The sequence below is a fragment of the Notolepis coatsorum genome, assembly GCF_963971535.1.
Source record: "Notolepis coatsorum genome assembly, chromosome: 18".
NCBI classification, from domain to species: domain Eukaryota; kingdom Metazoa; phylum Chordata; class Actinopteri; order Aulopiformes; family Paralepididae; genus Notolepis; species Notolepis coatsorum.
In genome coordinates this window covers 77,453,515-77,476,014 of record NC_140182.1, presented here as the reverse complement: position 1 = coordinate 77,476,014, position 22,500 = coordinate 77,453,515, and the positions used below count along the sequence as shown (strand labels likewise).

Here is a 22,500-nt window from a genome sequence, read left to right as displayed (position 1 = left end):
GGTTGTGTGGCAATACATTTATCTTGTATCTTGTATTTGGAGACTCCAAGTGGCCATTTTGGGAAAAACGCATAGACATACCATTATAAAAAGTTGTGTAAAACACAAATTTTCTGTGGTATTGTTATCAACTTTGGACCTGTACTAGATAAGACTTTAGGCTATGGACCCATTGTGGTTTCCAGGTCATACCTATCAGATGGAATCTGTAAGAGGCCTCTGTTTGCAAGCTAATTCAAATGGAAGTATAAAAAAAAAAAAACGTAAAAACTTAGCTTAACTTCAAAATGTAAAAAGCACTCAGAGTGATTCTTCCTGTTGTGGATGAAAATTCTGAATGTTTCCTTTCAAAAGAGACCAGACTCTTGCATGTGCTATAAGTATAAAGTATAATAAATTGCAGATTACTTTGGGTATGCAATAGGCGTTTTCTGAAAGATTTGCCCGTCAGTTAAGTAGTTTGTAGCGCTCGCCAGGTGAGCCCTCAGCTCTTGTCGTCACTGTCCTGTCCTTGCTCATCTCCTGCTCTGTCGTCCTCCCCTCAGCTCTTGTCGTCACTGTCCTGTCCTTGCTCATCTCCTGCTCTGTCGTCCTTCCCCCAGGCGATGTCATCGTCTACATCAATGACATCTGTGTGCTGGGCACCACGCACGCCGATGTGGTGAAGCTGTTTCAGTCGGTGCCCATCGGCCAGAGCGTCACCCTGGTGCTCTGCAGAGGCTACCCTCTGCCCTTCGACCCCGAGGACCCCAACGCCGCCGCCAACGCCTCCATGACCCCCATCGGACTGGAGCACCGCCCCCTGGTGGTGAACGGCCGCGGCAGCTACGACCCCTACCTGGAGTACCTGTCCCTGAGCTCCCAGCTGCCTCCGCAGGCTCTCGTCCAGCCGGGAGCGCCTCACCCCGGGGACACACATCTGGACGGCTCCTCCCTGCCGCCCACCACCCCCGGCTCGGCCCCCGTGCTCACGCCCCACGAGGACAACGTGTCCATGGCATCCTCGGGGGCCCCGGGGGGTGGCGTGGGGCTGGCGGGGCCCGGTGCAGAGCTGCTGACCGTCACCATGGTTAAAGGCTCGGAGGGGTTCGGCTTCACCATAGCAGACAGTCCCACCGGCCAGCGGGTTAAACAGGTGACGCCTGCTGTTCCGCCTCCATCTGTATGCAGATGATACTGTTGTGTATTGTATTGCTGACCCTGTACAATTGGCCATTAACCCTTTCACTGCCGCACTACCAAACGGTTAACCCTTTCACTGCGACAATACACAGACGGTTAACCCTTTCACTGCCACAAGACAGCAGGTTAACCCCTTACTATCACACTACCGACGGTAGTAAAGGGTTAACCTTCTGTTGTGTGGCAGTGAAAGGGTTAAGAACTTTGTTCTTTCCTTTATTACCCTCTGCCTCCATGTTTTATTTATTTCAAAACTTGTTTTCTTTCACAATACCTAACAAGACAATACAAACATGACAAGACCAACACAAAACAAAATAAGGGGGGTGAGGGGGGTTGCAGAGTATTACAAAGGTTCAGTAGTACACAAACTTATAACTTAGAGCAGCCTGTTCCATTGATAACAAGTCCATGAAGTCCTTGCGCCAGTTCTCCAAACTGAAGCAATTCGGTTTGCATTCTTTCCAGTTCAATAAAATAATCATTTTGGCTGCTAAAAAGGCCAATGCTACAATACTTTGTAAAATCTTTGCTTGAGCAGTGACTTTTTACGCCCAATAATATACAAGTTACAGGACCAGGCTTAATGTAAATTTGAAGAGAAACGGACAGGTCCTCAGCAATGTCAAACCAAAATGGCTTAAAGGGGACATGCATTGCTATTCCTAGCACTATTTGGGCAACTTTACACAATTCCTGTGAGTCTATTGAACACATCTGTAAGCTTTTTTTCAAAAGAATTCATTGTTTTATATTTCTAATCAAGTATTCAAAAGTCAAATTCTTCTCCCTTTGGATTTCAGGCTGTGTTGGCCTGGCTCCGCCCATATACACTTTGAGTGACGGTCATCCACACAGTCTGCGACTGGCACAGAGAGAGATAGAGAGAGAGACTGAGGGGGATACTAATTAATTTTGCCGCAGGGGGGCATAATCCCACGGGACAATGCATTGGTAACTTGTTTCAAATGACAATATATACCCCTGTGAATATTATTGTACGGATCGGAATACGGGCGTGCGTGTGGGAGCATGCGCAAAGATATTACAGTGATATGCTGGTGCTCCCGACTGCGAGGGAGAGATAGAGAGGGAGAAGGGAGAGAGAGAGACAGAGAGAGAGAGAGAGAGAGGGAGAGGGAGAGGGACACACGGAGGCACGGAGCACTTACACACAACCTGTGTAAATGCTCCGTGTGTGTGTGTTAGAGAAGACAGGTCCCTCTCTCTCTCTCTCCATCTCTCCCTCCCTCTCTCTCGCTCGTCCGCTCCCTGCCTCGCAGTCAAAACCCGTTTGAGGAAGTGTCGGGTTACACTATACGCTCTCTGCCTCGCTCTGTTTGAGGACGTGAAGATATTTCCACTCGCTCTGCTGTCGCTGTCAACCATAGAGGGGGGCGTTAGTTATGCAAATCAGTGCTATATTCACGTTAGCAAAACTGTCAAATCAGAACAGCTTAGTTGAGTGAGGGAGGATCTTGTGAACTCGAGACTAGACTGATGAGTCAATATTATAATTAACGACACAGACCACATTGATATAATCCCCAATTGCTAGGAAAACATGCTAAACACTGGAAATGGCCATTTATAATGCATGTCCCCTTTAACAAGCGGGCAGTACCACAGCAAGTGCATGAGCGTACTCTCTACTCCACAACCATGCCAGCATAATTTGGGTAGTGTGTGATCAATTCTATTCAATGTACAGGGTGTGTAGTATCTTTAATTGTACAATTTTATATCTAACACATTTTGATATTTTTTAAAAGTGCTGCTTCCCATTGTGTTTTAGATATGGGTATACCCATGTCTCGCTCCCATTGGATTTTAATTTGGGTATTGCTGTCAAACCTTTATTTCAACTCGAAAGGCAACTGATGTTTCCCTCATTTACAAGAAAAAAGGCATATAAAATCACACAATCCTAACAATAAGACACAAGACGAGATAAAAAAAAAAATAATGAATCAATTAAAACATGTACAACTTGATAGACAAATATTGGAGATCAAGGTTTTAAACTCTGCAACAGAGGTGAGAATATTAAGCTTTAAGGACTGTTGGAGTTCATTCCATGAGCTAGAGGGGCATCATAGCAAAATGAAGATTCACCCTGTTCTCACCAAACTCAGGTGACCTTATGGACCAGCCAGTCACTACTAAGAATGGGTTCCATAGGTTCCAAAATTCCATTCCAATAATGATGTAGTATAAGGAGGTAGCTTACCAATAACGATGTAGTATAAGGAGGTAGCTTACCAATAATGATGTAGTATAAGGAGGTAGCTTACCAATAACGATGTAGTATAAGGAGGTAGCTTACCAATAACAATGTAGTATAAGGAGGTAGCTTACCAATAATGATGTAGTATAAGGAGGTAGCTTACCAATAATTGATGTAGTATAAGGAGGTAGCTTACCAATAACGATTTAGTATAAGGAGGTAGCTTACCAATAATGATGTAGTATAAGGAGGTAGCTTACCAATAAGGGCCTTAAAAATTTACAAATGACAGTGTTTGTTTGCACCTCTCCATCAGAGAGGGCCAACCAACCTTCTCATAAAGGACACAGTGATGAGTGTTGTATCTATCATTAGTAGGGGTGTAACGATTCGACCTCACAACGATTCGATTAGATTACGATTCTTCAGGCAACGATTCAATGCATCATGAAATCTCTTCATTTGACCATGATTCGATTAGATACATTTTCGATTTACATTTTCGAAAAATTTTCTATCAGTTAATTCCCCCAAAATAAATGTATACACAAATGTGGCTGGGGGAACTGATTCACTCAGCATGAATGGACTATAGGTCAATAAAAACAATACACACAAAAAAAAACATAAAAAAAAGAATAAAAAAAGATTTAATTTTTTATTTAGATTAATTTAGATTATAATCGATTCTAACATATTCAAATCGATGCATCGAATCGAACACATTAGAATCGATGCATTTCGATTAATCGATGCATCGTTACACCCCTAATCATTAGTGATACAGGGCCCTCATTTATCAACAATTCTTAGAAAGTGTTCTATCTTTGTTCTTAAGCACATAATTTAGAATGTGTGTACGCACAAAAAAAACTGGATTTATCACACGTGCGTACACAGGTCGTACGCACACCTGTCTTGATAAATATCACTTTGATCCTACGCTGCAGCTCGTGCACGATTTTACGTATTTGCATATAGCACCGCCCGTAATTAACCATATACGGCAGGGGTCAGCAACCTTTTTGACATGGAGTGCCTGTTTGAAATATAGTTGTAACTAGTGTGCCTCAACAATATTCCATGCATCGTAATAATTTTTTCTCATAATCAGGTCTTTTGAATAATAATCTTTACATTATTACATCATTATTGTTATTGTTATTATTAACAATATTATTATGATGGTTGTATCAACCCTAAATCTGAGTTGGGGGGGGGGGGATGCAATGCAATGCAGACAAACAGCTGCATACAGTGCGACCATTTCACTCACATTTGCCCATTCATTTTTGGACACATCACACACCATTGGTGTGTGTACTGTACGTGTGCTGTCATAGCTCCACCTACAGGCCTAATGGAAAACACCATGAGAACACCAGGATGTGAATGGAGGGTGAATGTGAGGTATATCGTGTAAATAAGTTTTGATTGATCGCAAGACTACACTGTAAAAAAATAAATAATAATAAGTTACCAGAACTTAAAAATATTGAGTTCAGTTACTGTGCATTAAGGTTTTCAGTTTTCAATCCATAATAAGTTAACAGAAAAATAAGTACACAACCACATTATTTCAACCTAATAAAACTATGTTTATTGTCATTGTTTTAAGAACACAAATTGACTTGGTAATACTCACATTTTGAGTAAAAAAAATGGCTTTTAACATGTGCAATGTTCAATGAAATAGAAAAATAAATAATACAATTTGTTGATTAATCCCACTGGTCACAATGGTGACCGTAATAATGTTTTTGTTATAAGGCTCTGCAAATGTTACTGAATGATGTAGCAATGTATTTCCAGCTAAATTGAAATAATAAACAAATAAAGGGTCTCAATTAAATATGTGGTAGTAAAAAGAACCTGTGGCTAGGGTTGCCTACCCCTGATATACGGTAATGAAACACCCCCATGAAATGTGGAAAAGTGGACTAAGCCGAGGGAAGCGTGTTATGGAGAAATACGCAGGCTGACAGACATGTACACGTACGGTGATGTCGGATATGATATCTATTAACTTAAAGACCATATTAACTAATAAAGACCGTGCTGGAATATGACTGCCTTTTTCCGTTTTGTTCGATTAATACCCAGGGATTAAAGTTCTCCTCAATTTTATTCCAAATCGTGACGGATTTTCCGTAAATTTTCTACCTGCTGCATATGATTTGTAGATGCATACAATCTATTTTGATGTCGGTATTTGGTAGCCTATATAAACGATAATACGAGAGCATATACAAGAACACTGGGTCTCATTCCCGAAAATTTTCCAAAGATATATTCTGGAAGATTTATCTTGGAACCACTGAGACATAATCTATGACAAGTACACTCTGAGTCCTGAACGTGCTGGAGATATGTCTTAAGTGGCTGAAACGGTCGCAGAAATGATATAATCTGATATCTGCTTGGAGAATGGCATTCTGTCGTAAACTCCAAAGCGCGTTCCCGTTCAGCTCATTTGCATACAAAACACCGCCTCCATAGTTCCTTATAAGGCAACTGGTGACGCAGCTGTGTGAAATGGAATGGCGGAAGTGCTTTGCGAGCCGCGTGATTACGAAACCTAGCGTCAGTCAGTGCCAATCAGAGAGCGTCTCCGAGAAATGCGGCTAGGTTTCGTAATCACGCTTGCGCCCATCAAAACTAGATTAGATTAATGTATTGGCATCATATACAGCTCGCGGTACACACCTGCCACAGCGCACGCGCACACACAGACACACACACACACGCGCGCGCAGTACTGTATATGAATGAATGAATGAATGAATGAATGAATGACATAATATATATAGCCTACGGCGGGCGTAATGAATGAAGCAGTATGGCTTATTATTCCATAAGCCTATAGGCTACTGTTCATCCGTAGGCGCACAAAGACTTGTTATGGAATATTAATGCAGTCTATTTCCACCGATTAGCTTTAGTTCTTATTTATTTATCCACTGTCATTTCAGTGTTGGTGTATAGGCTATATAGTTTTGATTGATTGATTGAAAACTTTATTAACAGATTGCAGAATGGGTACAGTACAGTACAGCTCAATACATACAATTGTTAAGGGGATGCAGACCAGAGAAAGACTTTCGTCTTGTTTACATCAGGGTCCCCCATTTTCAATTCATCGTAACATATATGACATACAGATAGACAGTACTGCTACATCTATTTCAATATAGTGTATTTCAATATAAGTTTAATTGATTAATGATATATTCGAAGGAATGCAGGTTTATAGCTATATCAACCCCCTCCAATGTACAGTAAATGACCAAGTATTGTCAATATTCCAATGTACAGTTTTGCTTGTACAGTGTAAGTCTATCCCCCACCCATCCCTACCCAACCTCCTCCAACAGTTTCTATGTCAAATGTACTCTCTTTTCTGGACTCTTTTTGTATCACAAACAGTACTGTATTTGCAAATCTGGTATGTCATAAATGTATAGATGTAGCAGTACTGTCTATCTGTGTCATGTGTGTCATATATGTTATGATGAATTGAAAATGGGGGACCCTGATGTAAACTAGACGAAATTCTTTCTCTGGTCTGCATCCCCTTATGTAATTGAGCTGTACTGTACCGTACCCATTCTGCAATCTGTTAATAAAGTATTCAATCAATCAATCAAACAAAGGTCTGTCCCATTGTATACCAATCAATGGGATACATTGCATGTTGACCTGCATTCTTTCAAATGTATATAATTAATCATTAAAACAGATGTGTAACAAATAAGAAATACAAATTCCACAGAAGGCATTAAATTATTATTATTTTCAATCATTTCACAATAATTGCATAATTGTGTTTGAATATCTGAGTAATTATTTGTCCAAAATAGCTGGTTCAGATATGGTTAATCCAGCTGCCCTGTGATCAGATGAATCCATATTATTTATTTTTCCGACATCAAATTCGTAATTTCTTATCGTACAAATATTGTCATATTTATTTTAATTATGATTAAGTAATTAATTCCAAGGAGGCCTGTAGCGTTGACGTGAAGGAATCACTATGAGAACACAGTCTGTCAAGTTATAATAACATTTAAAATTAGTCAATCAATCATGAGATTTGATCGTGGGCTGAGAGCATATTTAAGTGTGCTCCTCAGCACTCTTAGATCTGCTCTCAAATAAGATCTCAGGAAAATTTGAAGACTCCCACTCCCAGCCCTAATATGTCTTAAATAGGCCGAAATCTGGCTAAGACGAAATATTTTGTCGTAACTTCGTTCGAGAATGAGACCCAATGAATCTCACTGCCATGTATGATGTAGCCTATATGCAATGTGTAGCCTGTCTATATGTGATCAATACAAACTTGCACTTGAATTCCATCATGTCTGTGTGCGGGAGCTCACAAGGCTGTTGTCACAATGTAAATAAGAACGTGCACTGAAAAGTTACAGTATGTAGTTTGTTGATTATTTGTATGACAGTCCCTTGCAAAAAGTATCCGTTTTATTTAATGAATTGAAAACATGCAGCATGCCTTTCCTCCCGGCAGCGACGACATTAAATGAATAAATTGTATCAGGCAAATGCCCATCACTGAGTGGAATCCCTTTCTATTCACATAACTGCATTTGTGATGGAGCTTTGACAGCTACATGGGTGGTACAGTAACAGTCTATTCATCTATTGCTCGATCCATCTACAATATCACGATGGACCGTGCCATGTATAGCCTGCCTATGTGATCAATAAAAACGTGAACTTGAATCCCATCATCATATTTATATGCTATGTTTATTACTTTGTTATTTCCCCCCCTATCTATGTAAAGCGACATTGGGTCTCTTGAAAGGCGCTATATAAAATGAAGCTATTATTATTATTGTTATTATTATTATCACGTCTGTGCGTGGAGCTCACAGAAAAAAAAATACTGTCTTTTACTTTTAGTCTCAGTGAAGTTTCAACGGAGGTATCTATTCTAACCAACAAATTGAAGTAGAAAGCATTTCGTTGTGGCCAATCTTATTTGGAAACATGACACAAAATAATAGTATGTCGCTTTTTATTTGAAACAATATTTAATCGCGTTTGGAGGTGGGTGTTCTGCGTCTGCCCCCCCGTGCCAAACAAGCAGGCCTGGCCAACCTCTTGTTCGCGCGTGAGCCCGTTATAATTACACTACTGTCGCTATGAACTATAATGAATTACGGGTCATACAGAAGTTGAACACGCCAGTGTTGGAAGTAATGCACAGAAGCTTATTTCCGCGTTGCAGACATGAGACATGCAGGCCTCATATTCTACCACCGGGCGTCAGCTACGCATGCTCCGAGCTGTGCTTAGATATACGCACAAAGTCAAGCACAAGTTCAATTTGATAAGTCCCACACTTTGCTTAGAAATGATCGTACGCAGGGGTTACGCACATATCTGTGCGTACGCAACGTTGATAAATGAGGGCCCTGGTTTTTAAGGGTTTAGTCTTTCCTAGATAGTCCACTGATGCTGAAATTGGGGAAATAACACAATAGTTAAATGAAAGCATTACTGACCCTGAATATTAAACAATGTTACGCGTATTGTTATGCCCTAGGAACTAGGGGATATGTACTATTTAAAGGGAACCTTAGAAGCGACAATGTAAAAAGATCACGGGTGTCGTCAGTGACTCGGTGGTTGTGTTGTGGCCGTGCAGGTGCTGGAGCCAGGCTCACAGGGGGCGATGGGGCTGACTGAGGGAGACCTGATCCTGGAGGTCAACCAGCAGGCGGTGGCTGGAGCGGGACATGGACGCGTGGTGGAGCTGCTCAAAGAGTGTCCTGTGGGAGCCGAGGCTACGCTGCTGATACAGAGAGGGACAGGTCAGAAAGAACGTCTGTCCTTCTGTCCTGCTGTCTGCCTGTCTGTCTGAATGTAGTACGTGTGTCTGTCTTTCCATCCGTCTTATAGTTAGGATTGGTTAGATGCAGAGGACACATTCCTGGTAGAAATTAAAGAGATTCTAATTGTGTCTGTTTTATCTGTCCATCTGTTTGTCTGTCTTTCTGTCTGTCTAAAAGGTAGGATTGGTTAAATGCAGAGGACACATTCCTGGTACAAAGTAAAGAGATTCAAATTTTGTCTGTCCATCTGTTCTGTCTGTTTGTCTCTTCCTTTGATTGTCTGTTTGCCTGTCTGTCTGAATGTAGTATGTTTGTCTGTCTGTCTCTGTCTGTCCCTCTGTCTGAATGTAGTATGTTTGTCTGTCTTTGTCTGTCTGTCTGTCTGTCTGTCTGTCTGTCTCTGTCTGTCCCTCTGTCTGAATGTAGCATGTTTGTCTATATCTGTTTGTCTGTCTCTGTTTGTCTGTCTTTCTGTCTGTCTTGATAGTTAGGATGGGTTAAACGCAGAGGACACATTCCTGGTACAAAGTAAAGATATTCTAATTGTGTCTGTCCATCTGTTCTGTCTGTCCATCTGTGTATCTGTTCTGTCTGTCCATCTGTGTATCTGTCTGTCCTGTCTGTGTATCTGTTATGTCTGTCCATCCTCCTGTCCTGTCTGTGTATCTGTTCTGTCTGTCCATCCTCCTGTCCTGTCTGTCTCTTACGACTGGGTTGTGGTGTGGGGGCTGCACCCGGGGACCAATCCAAGTGCTCTTGTCCGCTCTTCATCAGCGTTAGTGATCTTTTCTGCATCTCTTTTTATGGAGGGGAAACCCTTGTGAGCACAGGGGGAGAACATGCAAACTCTACACAGAAAGGCCCAGGAGATACCCCGCCTGGGTACCTGGCAACCCGGTAACCTGGTCCCCAAGCGGGAATCGAACCCATGACCTTCTAGCTGTGAGGCGACAGTGTTAACCACTACACCACCGTGCTGCCTCCCATTTAGACTCAAGCCTGTCCTGTTTCAGCTAGCTGTAGTTTGTTTTTCATCTGCTCTTACTTGAATACTATTAGCCTCTGTTTGTCTGTTTTATAACTTTTTTCCGCTTTTCATTCTGTGAAGCGCCTTGTGATTTTGCATCTGTGAAAGGTACCATACAAATACACTTTACTTACTTACTTACACAGTGGTAGGGAAGGAGGCAATTTCCACCCTACATTGTAAAGCACTTTTGAGTGTCTAGAAAAGAGTTATATAAATGCAATGAGCATTCATTCATTCACTCGTGCCCAAAGGGTGATTGGCTCAATCATCCACACAGCGAGAGTCCCGCCGGCCTGCCTGTGAGAGTGCTCTCAACTGCAGGACCCCAAGGGCCGAGTTCACCAGGATTACAGGCTGTAGGAGCAAATTGTTCCATTTAGCGTCTGATTCACTAGGAAATGTATCCGTATCAGAGGCTACCGTGCAATCATGCTTCTCATACAGGCTCCTCAGAGGACCGGGAAGGGTTAACGGCACAGTTTTTAGAGAGAAACCAATTTCCATTATAATCATTCTTTTTTTTTGTATCTACTTTTTCTCCCATTTTTCTATTTTTCTCCCATCCCAATTTTGTATCGTCCAATTCTGTCTCGAACGCTGTTAGGCCATGCCTCCCACAAGCCGGCTGCAATGTGGACGAATCCTTACATCACGTGTCCCCTCCGGTACTCGAGGAAGCAGCCGTCACATCTTTTCACCTGCACAGCGCGATTTCTCAGCATCGGGGGTCTGCGTTTGGAGGGCCCCGTCGCTTCCTGATTCTGCTGCGCAGGCGCACCAACCGACCTGTAGGAGTCGCTGTCCACAACGTCTGATCCCCACCCATCAGCTTCCCACCCCCTAATACTGCCAATTGTATTAGTATGAACGACCAGCCAAGCTGATAGCAATGCGGCGAGCTGGGCTCGAACCCAGCGTCTCCTGCATTGGTGGTGAGCGCCTTGCCCACTGCACCACCTAGCCGCCTCATTATAATCATTCTGAAACCGCCCTCTGTTTTCCAAAAGTTACAGGTGCTCTAGATAACGTTTGGCCACTAGATGTCGCACTAGAGCACCAGCGTGTCTTTAGGTTGAAAAAGAGGAAGCTGACGAGCCGCCATTTTCTTTTTGAAAACGGGAGCGGAGAAACGGGGACCTCTCGACCAGCAGCATGTTTATCCAATCAGGTGCATTCCACGTGGGGGGCCAGGAAGTAGGGAGAGATACGTGCAGCGTTATTTTTTTTCCTAGCCGCATTTCTCGGAGATGCTCTCTGATTGGCCAACGCCTGTTTCTACACTGGTTAAGCTTAGGCACTCTTTCGAAGTTGGTTAAGGTTAGAGTTTGTCTTAGAGCGTGACGGCAAGTTCTTTCGACGGTTAAGCTTAGGCACTCTTTCGAAGTTGGTTAAGGTTAGAGTTTGTCTTAGAGCATGGCGATAGAATGCCAGGTAGTTTGCAGGCTGTTCGACGCGGAAATGGGCAAAGACACAGCTCGTCATGCGATTGGGCAAACATGTCAGTGGCCAATCAGAGAGCGTCAGTCAGTGGCCAATCAGAGAGCGTCTCCGAGAAATGCGGCTAGGAAAAAAGATTTCATGAGAAATTCATGTATCAATAATTTCTTGGGGGGGAAAGCAATACTTTTATTCTGCACCTTTCTAAAAGCTTTGTGGATGTATTATCTAAAAAAAATTTTTATAAAAAGATGATTAGTCTACATAAAAATCTATAGCACCTTTATTAACTCTTTGACTGCCATCGACTTTCCCCATCTGTACTGGCTAGCGCCAGCGTTATTGACCATTTTAGCGATGTTTGTTCTGTATTATAGCTATGGAATTTAATTTAATTTAATTGAAAACCTTTATTTATTCCCGAGGGGAGATTCAGATGTCCATCACAGCATAACAGCAATTTAAAAACAGTTAATAGAAACAGTTAATATAACATACACTTATTTAGTATGTGTTAAAAACCAAGATGGACAAATACACAGGGCTAAAAAGAAGAGCTAAAATAGGGCTAAAATAGAGCTAAAAGTGGTGAATGAAAGAAAAGAAAAAGAAACAAGTCCAATCGTGATGTTAAATAATTAATTGGTTACAGTCCACAACCCAGCTCCTCCAGTCCACGGCAGTTAGCCCGTCCTGGCCCTGCCTGGTTGTGGAGCCTGATTGCCACCGGCACAAAGGACTGCCCGAAGCGCTTTGTGGTATGTCGGGGGGGGGATAAGTCTGTGGCTAAACATGGACCGCATTGCGGTCAGCTCATCATGGAGGGGGTGGCAGGGGTTCTCAAGGATAGCATACAGCTTCCTCCTCGTCCTCCCCTCTGCCACCACCTCCAGACTGTCCAGGTCCGCTCCTACCACAGAGCTTGCTTTTTTGACCAGTTTATTTTGTACTATGAGACAATAGTATGGCTCATTTTACAGTCTTACTCCGAAAATGCGATCGTTATAAAAAGCTTGGTTTAGGTCCGGTAAGATACGACACTGTGATCGTTACATAATTTTTTTTCAGGTTAGGTAAAATAGACATAGAATATACCTTACCTTAGCCAGACGGTACTCCAAAAATTCCAATGATCCCATCGCCGATCACGATTACTTGTTTATATGTAATTACTCGTGTATACAGGAAACTATAGGTTTTGAGGCAAGGAGATCTCCTAGCGATTGCTCTGCAAGAGCTCCTCCCCCTCAGAGCGAGTCAGGACAGACAGAGATCAGGACAGACACAGTTGAGTTCAGACAATCAGAGTTCAAAAGGTAGGCGATACTGCCACCTGGTGAGATTCGATCGTCATTGCAATTCCAACGTAGGCAGATGAATCAGAGACACCTAGAGGGCTCCGGCTGACCGTATAGAACGGGGATCAAAGGAAAATATCAGGCGGCTAGGTGGTGTACAGGGGCGGGGCTAGGGGGTGGCTACTTGGGCTCAAGCCCCGAATGTTTTCTGAAAAGCCCCGAATCTATTTAAAATTTTTTTTTTTTTTTTTTGTTTTTTTTTTTTGACAATTCATCATTGTTACATGAAAATATGTTTGCACCATATTTATCAGAAGCGAATTTCCATCTGTGGTCTATCCAGCTGCTAACTGTATTTGAGTGAGTTAAGTCTTGGTGTTATGGTAGACTCAGACCTAAGCTTTAAATCACAATCAACAAGTTGACAAAAACTTAATTCTTCCACCTTAGAAACATAGCTAAAGTACGGCCATTTATAAATCAAAAGGACGCTGAAAACCAGATCCATGCCTTTATCTCAAGCCAACTCGACTACTGTAATGCACTCCTTACCGGCCTCCCGAAAAAATACGATGATAACTATTTTATTGCAATGCACTATTGCATTATTTTATTCTATTTTACTAACTATTTTATTGCACTGCACTATTTTACTTTGTATCAGTGAATCATAGACGCCTGGCCATAAGAGCATTCGGAGCATCTCTGCTCTCCCACTATTGAACTTGGGGGAGCAAAGGTATGCTCTTGCTCCACCACTTTTTGATCATATGAAAAATATGATATATCCCCCCCCAATATATAAATCTAACCATAACTACGTTATGGTTAACTGAGTTTTATAGTGAAAAGAGCAGCTTTATTGGTCAAGATTGAAGGCTCTATATTGCAGGAAATTGCACGTACAGGTTCATTAAATTTTAAAAAAAAACTGCCATTGAGGGGGTGCCTGACCCCCTCCTAACCACCCCTTGCCTGCCAAAAAAAAAAAAAAAAAGGGCACCTATCTGGGCTAAGCCCCGGATCTCCTACAATCCTAAATACGCCCCTGGTGGTGTAGTGGGCAAGTTCGGTCGGGGCGCCTGCACAGCGAGGGTACAAACACGTTACACTCTCCCGGTGAGAATCTGCGCTGCCGGCTGGCTGCACATGCGTCGGAGGAAAGCATGTGACAGTCTCCGGCCTCCCGGACCAACAGTAGGGGGGAGTGCGCAACGACCAGGAAGGGGGTTGGGAATTGGCATAACGACTAACAGTGAGATGGGAGAAAAATCGGAAAAAAAGGAAAATATCAAAGGATCAAAACCCGAGTATACTCAGGTTTCTGGCGCGCAACGGTTAGCGAGATAGCCCGACTTTACTCGGGTATGGCGCTGAATGAGTTAAGAGTTAGCAAACAAATTTTATAAAATTCTCTAGATTTGCCAAATTTTACTTTGTGGACATTGAACTTGAGATCATAGATATTAAGATATAGCTAATTGCAGGCTATGTATTAACTTCCACTTGAATGACTTCCTGTAATGATCTAGGTTACATGTCTTTTACTGGCCACCTGTATTAATCTAAACCAGCGGTTCTCAAACTACGGGTCGCCACCCAAAGTGGGGTCGCGGGTGGGTGACAGCGCATTGGCAACAATTTTTTTTTAAAGATCAAGAGGAAAACCCGACAAGCCCAACTCAGATTGAGTTTTCCACCTGGCAGCTGTTTGTATTTGCCATGTCTTGCCCCTTCATCAACGGAGGCCGACACAGTTCCAATAGACATCTCACTACATCCTGCACAGGTATAATCGCGGAGGCCACGTCTGGTCTTTTGTGTGACCTGAAGCGGTGCCGGCTGGCCGTGTGTTCCAAATGCTGGCAAAAGAATCTAGTGCTATTTTGCTTCCATAACATTTACATTTAGTCATTTAGCTGACGCTTTTATCCAAAGCGACTTACAAGTTCTGTACGACAAGACAGCAAGAAGGGTACAACTCTATCAGCTGAGTAACAATGTTTATCAAAGTGTTGAGTGCTACAGTGTCAGTGCATGTGAGCGGATCGGAGCGTGAGCGGCGCGGGGAGCGGAGCGGGCGGTTTTGACGTGAGCGAGGAGTGGGTTTTAAAATGTGTCGGCGCGACGTCCGGAGCGAGAGTTCTCCTCCGCTTCCAATCCACTCCAGGCCGCTCACACTGATGTTAATATACATGTAGTACAATGCCAAAGCAACAGATGGCGATGTACAAACATGAAGGCCATTTTCAACCAATGAGAAGGGTGAACCTGTGATATCCTGTTCAGGCTTTGTCACTCACTCCTGTTAGAAAAAGTTTCGACGCCATTGTTGTTGTCGTTAGCTTACATGCTAACGTTAATGGCAGCGACCATAGCATTGTGGCTCGGCTAGCTATCATCGCTTAATAGAGCTAGTGAATGGATAAACAACGTTATTTAACATTGCAGAATTGGTACAATTACAATGCGGCTCAATACAAACAATTGTTAAGGGGCCCAGGGGGTGTAGACTGTTGTAGTTTGAGCTAATTTACACCATGCTCCAAAAAAAATTTAAAATCTGCCGAGCGATCTGGCGCGGGGGGCGGGGAGCGCTTGATTCAAGGTGAGTGGTGAGCGAGCGGAGAGCGACTTGGGGGCGGGGCCAACATGAGCAATTAGCGGAGCGGACCAAGCTTTAAAGAGCGAAGAGCGGATTTCTCGGCCGCGCCGATCCGCTCACGTGTCCTGTACAGTGTAGGTTAGTTTATTAGGACAAGTGCATGACAGTAAGATTTTTTTTGTCTTCCTTCAGACTAGTGGAAAGGAAACGTTCAAAATACACATTTAGATGTTTATTTTACTACACTTTGTCATGCTGCGCCTGTAGATTTAGCCTAAATTCAGCGCGGTCGCTCTCTGCCCAATATCATATGAGGTAGGGGGGGTTTGCCACAAACAACGAGCTGGTATAAATAAGTTTGTCTCTCTCTCTCTCTGTCAGCCGAGTCCCTCTCTCTCTCTCTCTCTCTCAGCCGAGTCTCTCTCTCTCTCTCTGCCATGTCTCTCTCTCTCTCTCAGCCGAGTCTCTCTCTCTCTCTCTCTCTGCCATGTCTCTCTCTCTCTCTCAGCCGAGTCTCTCTCTCTCTCTCTGCCATGTCTCTCTCTCTCTCTCTCTCTCTCTCAGCCGAGGGGGGGTTACTGTCCTTTACCACCCCCAGCTTGGGGCAGTTTAGCCTGGTATGTGGCAAGGCTCTCTACATAACCTGCATGAAGGTCAGAAACATCACGTCAGGCAGCATCAGTGGCAGGGGGTGCTGGGTGATGGCAGCACTGCTAGCTTTAGGTGGAGGGTCTTTTACAAACAGCCACTGCCTAAGCGGTCAGGGGACCTACAGTGGAGGATAGCGCATGGGGTGTTGGCAACAAATCGGTTCCTGGCTCGGGTGGATCCGGGGGTGGGTGATGGGTGCCCCTTTTGCGGAGTATCTGAGACTGTAACCCATGTTTTCCTAAAGTGTCAAAAGATCAATAGGGTGTTGTGGTTCCTAAAAGGGTTGTGTGTGAAGCTGGGGGTGATGTTCTGTGTGGAGAGTTTCATCCTCGGCCATACATATTCATTACGTAATAAGGCTGTGAGCGTTTTACTGAACTTTATTTACGGGCAAGCTAAGTTAGCCATTTGGCCGACCCGTAGGAATAGGATCAGGGGCGTTGGTCCTACGGAATCGGTGCCTATGCTGAGGGGTATGATTTCTGCACGCCTTAGATTAGAGTTCATGTATTTCTCACTGAGACATAATGTTGATGCGTTCGTGAATGCTTGGGGACTGGGGAATGCAATGTGTACTGTGGGGGAGGAGGGGCTGAACATATGCATTTGAATGTCAAGTGGTTTTTTATGTGCTGAAGGAAGTTTTTGGGGTTTGTTGGGGTGTTTGTGGGTGTGCGTGTGTGTGTGCGTGTGTGTGTGTGTGTGTGTTGGATCTGAGCAATAAATCAGAATTGAGGACTAAAGCTTGCAGTGTGAACGCAGCACGAAGGACTCGCATCCTGAGATAACAGCCATCGTCAGTAGATGTTATTCAAGTAAACGCCATGTGACAACATCCTAATCATACACATATATTTCACAAAATACTGACACAGTTCATTAGAGTGCTGACTTAAAGGTTTGTATCTAAACTCATTGACTCAACTGTGTGTTTCCAACAGAGAACACGACTTCCACTGCTGCGCTAACCTTCAGATGTAACTAGGCTAAAAAGAGAAAACCAATGTGATATTATATTTAGATACATTAGATTATATTTAGAACTCTGTTGCCTATACTAAATTTAAACCTACCTACTGCTTTCACTACAAAAAAATAAAAACGATGTGAACAGCCAAACAATTGCATCTTTTTTTCTCGCTTGTTTTAAATCAGGGGCAGTGGCTTGGGAGGTAGAGCAGTCATCTGGTAATTCCGAGGTTCCTGGTTCGATTCCCGCTCCTCCCAGGCAGCGTGTCGAAGTGTCCCTGAGCAAGACACTTAACCCCTAACTGCTCCCGATGAGCAGGTTGCCACCTTGCATGGTCGCCCTCTGCCGTCTGTGTGTGAATGTGTGAGTGAACGGGTAGAATGTGAGGAACAAATTGTAAAGCGCTTTGGATAACAACACTATTTAAATGCATCTTGGTTGGTGGCTTGGTGCTCCAAGTTGAACACCGTGTCAACTTTAAACACACCATGCCGCATGTTGACGTCACCCGCCTGTCGGACTTTGTGTCGCCTAGTAACCAGAGTGACGTATCGCTCCCGGCGCCCCTGTTCCCTCATCCCCTGCGTACCGGCGACGCTCACAGCTGCGTTTCAAATCTCTGGGAGTTTCATTAGGAGGAAGAAGCGGCCACTCTCTCCGTACGGTGTCTCAGCGTGCAGCCAGAGCGCTCCGTCTAGGTGACGATTGGTCGGTTCTGTGCTTTTATCAGGTCTCTGAAGACTACAGTACAGCAGGTCTCTGAAGACTACAGCAGGTCTCTGAAGACTACAGCAGGTCTCTGAAGACTACAGCAGGTCTCTGAAGACTACAGCAGGTCTCTGAAGACTACAGTACAGCAGGACTCTGAAGACTACAGTACAGCAGGTCTCTGAAGACTACAGCAGGTCTCTGAAGACTACAGTACAGCAGGTCTCTGAAGACTACAGCAGGTCTCTGAAGACTACAGTACAGCAGGTCTCTGAAGACTACAGTACAGCAGGTCTCTGAAGACTACAGCAGGTCTCTGAAGACTACAGTACAGTAGGACTCTGAAGACTACAGTACAGCAGGTCTCTGAAGACTACAGTACAGCAGGTCTCTGAAGACTACAGTACAGCAGGTCTCTGAAGACTACAGTACAGCAGGACTCTGAAGACTACAGTACAGCAGGTCTCTGAAGACTACAGTACAGCAGGTCTCTGAAGACTACAGTACAGCAGGTCTCTGAAGACTACAGTACAGCAGGTCTCTGAAGACTACAGTACAGCAGGTCTCTGAAGACTACAGTACAGCAGGTCTCTGAAGACTACAGTACAGTAGGACTCTGAAGACTACAGTACAGCAGGTCTCTGAAGACTACAGTACAGTAGGACTCTGAAGACTACAGTACAGCAGGTCTCTGAAGACTACAGCAGGTCTCTGAAGACTACAGTACAGTAGGTCTCTGAAGACTACAGTACAGCAGGTCTCTGAAGACTACAGCAGGTCTCTGAAGACTACAGTACAGTAGGTCTCTGAAGACTACAGTACAGCAGGTCTCTGAAGACTACAGTAGGTCTCTGAAGACTACAGTACAGCAGGTCTCTGAAGACTACAGCACAGCAGGTCTCTGAAGACTACAGTAGGTCTCTGAAGACTACAGTACAGCAGGTCTCTGAAGACTACAGTACAGCAGGTCTCTGAAGACTACAGTAGGTCTCTGAAGACTACAGCAGGTCTCTGAAGACTACAGTACAGCAGGTCTCTGAAGACTACAGCAGGTCTCTGAAGACTACAGTACAGCAGGTCTCTGAAGACTACAGTACAGCAGGTCTCTGAAGACTACAGTAGGACTCTGAAGACTACAGTAGGTCTCTGAAGACTACAGTACAGCAGGACTCTGAAGACTACAGTACAGCAGGTCTCTGAAGACAGACTACAGTACAGCAGGTCTCTGAAGACTACAGTACAGCAGGTCTCTGAAGACTACAGTACAGCAGGTCTCTGAAGACTACAGTACAGTAGGTCTCTGAAGACTACAGTACAGCAGGTCTCTGAAGACTACAGTACAGCAGGTCTCTGAATACTACAGTACAGCAGGTCTCTGAAGACTACAGTACAGCAGGTCTCTGAAGACTACAGTACAGCAGGTCTCTGTGTGTGTTTCTGTCTGTCTGTTTATCTGGCTGTATGTCTGTCTGTCTGTCTGTCTGTCTGCTGTGTGTCTGTCTGTGTGTCTGTCTGTGTGTCTGTCTGTGTCTGTCTGTCTGTCTGTCTGTCTGTCTGTCTGTCTGCTGTGTGTCTGTCTGTGTGTCTGTCTGTGTCTGTCTGTCTGTGTGTCTGTCTGTCTGTCTGTCTGCTGTGTGTCTGTCTGTGTGTCTGTCTGTGTCTGTCTGTCTGTGTGTCTGTCTGTGTGTGTGTCTGTCTGTGTGTGTCTGCTGTGTGTCTGTCTGTCTGTCTGCTGTGTGTCTGTCTGTGTGTCTGTCTGTGTGTGTCTGCTGTGTGTCTGTGTGTCTGTCTGTGTGTGTCTGTCTGTGTGTGTCTGTCTGTCTGTCTGTGTGTCTGTCTGTGTGTCTGTCTGTGTCTGTCTGTCTCTCTGTATGTCTGTCTGCTGTGTGTCTGTCTATATGTATGTCTGCTGTGTGTCTGTCTGCTGTGTGTCTGTCTGTGTGTCTGTCTGTGTCTGTCTGTCTCTCTGTATGTCTGTCTGCTGTGTGTATGTCTGTCTGTATGTCTGATGTGTGTCTGTCTGTCTGCTGTGTGTATGTCTGTCTGTCTGTATTTCTGATGTGTGTCTGTCTGTCTGTCTGTATGTATGTCTGATGTCTGTCTGTCTGTCTGTCTGTCTGTCTGTCTGTCTGTCTGTCTGTCTGTCTGTCTGTCTGTCTGTCTGTCTGTCTGTCTGTCTGTCTGTCTGTCTGTCTGTCTGCTGTGTGTCTGTCTGCTCTGTGTATGTCTGTCTGTCTGCTATTTGCGTGTTCTTGCCTGTCTTTGTCTCAACACAGTGCGTTCCACCTGTTGCTTTTCAAAGGGGAGAATCAGAGAATCCTTTGATTATCCTGAAGGCTGTCTTTGTATTTAGCCAAAGAGCCAGTGATGAGGAAGCATGTGACACACTGAACACGACTACATGTCTCTAAATTGTAACGAGTTCTTTACAATTCTTCAGTCCCTTTCTTTCATTTCTGGTTTATTTTCCGGCGCTTCTCCCTCTCTGCTTGAAGCGAAAGGATTTAATGAAACCACCACACTGCCTTCCTGCCCTCAGGGAGTGGATTGAACTCCAGATTTAACTTTGTAGAACAGAGGAGCGAGTGGGAGGAACGGTGGGTTGTGGGGCCCGCCGTAGATATTCAGAGCACCATGGCGAGTAGCCACTATTAATTTCCTGCAAGATTGGCCACCTGCAAGGAAATTTAATTGCACATTGAAAGCCTTATTTGTTTGACATGTGCTCTCACACTGGTCTCTCTACAATGTGTTCTGGACGCAGGTCAAAATTAGCCTTGGTAATCACCTGGGGCTGCCGTCTTACAAATATACACGCACACCACATACACATGCACACACACACGCCCTTATGACGAGAAGGCCTATCGGGAGGAGGTTGATGAACTGGCACGCTGGTGCCGGGATAACAGCCTACTCCTGAACATTGGTAAAACCAAAGAGCTGATCGTGGATTTTTAGGAGAATACAGCAGGGGACACACACGCCACTGTGGATAAACGGGGCTATCGTGGACAGGGTGAGCAGTTTCAAGTACCTGGGAGTCCACATCACAGAGGACCTGACATGGTCTACACACATAGATTCAGTGGTGAAAAAGGCAAAACAGCGCCTCTATCACCTGAGACAGCTAAGGAAGTTCAGAGTATCGGGGAAGATACTCCACTCCTTCTACTCCGGGGCTGTAGAGATCATTCTGACTGGAAACATCACTGCCTGGTTTGGAAACAGTACGGTACAGGACAGGAAGGCACTCCAGAGAGTGGTGCGCTCAACTGAGCGTACTACGGGTACTGCACTACCACCCCTGCAGGACTTATATAACAGGAGGTGCAAATCCAGAGCCTGCAGAATAATGAAAGACCCCCACCACCCCAACAACAGCCTGTTTAAGCTGCTGCGGTCAGGCAAGCGCCTACGGTCACACGCGGCAAGAACAGAGAGACTCCGGCTCAGTTTCTTCCCCCAGGCCATCAGAACACTGAACACTGAACTCTCCACTCACAAATACACATGAGCACACACACACACACACACACACACACACACACACACACACACACACACACACAGACACACACACACACACACACACACAGACACACACTCACAGTATACATGCACATGCATGCCTTGCTCGGTCCAAAGGTGTTTCAGTGGCGCTGCCAGGTTGTGTAGGAGGTTCATAGAGTCACACATGTCGGCCGCACGCTGTGTTTCAGTGACAGAAGTAATGAATATCTGGGTCACAGCGGTGACCAGCCATCCTCCACTTCTCCACTCTTAATTCCCCCACTCCTTTTGTTCAATCATTCTAAAGCTCAGCCTCTCTGCGCTGCTTTCATTAAAGGCTTTGTTCAAGTGGATCGGTGTATGAATGTGTGTGTGTGTGCGCATTTATTGTTTATTTAGATCCCCATTAGTTGTTACCAAGGCAACATCTCTTCCTGAGGTCCACGTGTGTGTGTGTGTGTGTGTGTGTGTGTGTGTGTGTGTGTGTGTGTGTGTGTGTGTGTGTGTGTGTGTGTGTGTGTGTGTGTGTGTGTGTGTGTGTGTGTGTGTGTGTGTGTGTGTGTGTGTGTGTGTGTGTGTGTGTGTGTGTGTGTGTGTGTGTGTGTGTGTGCGCGTGCGTGTGTGTGTTTGTGTACGAGCTTTAGAGATTCATTGCTAGGGGATGAATGTTTACTTCAACAATGGGATTATGAAAAGACACTGTACATATTGTGCTCACTCTTGCATTTTTCCTCTTTCGTAAGCTCTATTTCCGTAGTTGTCAAGGTTATCGGATCCATATGCTGCTCAGGTTTTACTCATTTATTAAGTACCTCAGATGAAAAACCATAGAAGTCTGTTTTCAGAGGAACAATGTTCACTCATAGTTAAAAACCTTAGTGGTTGAGTACTTTATTATCTAAAGATGGTACGTTAGAGTGTTGTGTTCACTCACAGTTAAAAACCTTAGTGGTTGAGTACTTTATTATCTACAGATGGTACGTTAGAGTGTTGTGTTCACTCACAGTTAAAAACCTTA

General features: G+C 44.3%; 1 protein-coding gene across 1 annotated transcript in view; it reads left to right on the top strand.

Annotated features, from left to right (window-relative positions):
* magi2b (membrane associated guanylate kinase, WW and PDZ domain containing 2b) overlaps nt 1–22,500 on the top strand; it is a gene marked incomplete at its 3' end in the record, with an annotated part of 475,453 nt that overhangs the window by 407,532 nt on the left and 45,421 nt on the right. The window contains 2 exon segments of the mRNA XM_084335313.1: nt 603–1,135; nt 9,084–9,281. Of these exon segments, the coding sequence (XP_084191439.1) occupies nt 603–1,135; nt 9,084–9,281 (731 nt within the window).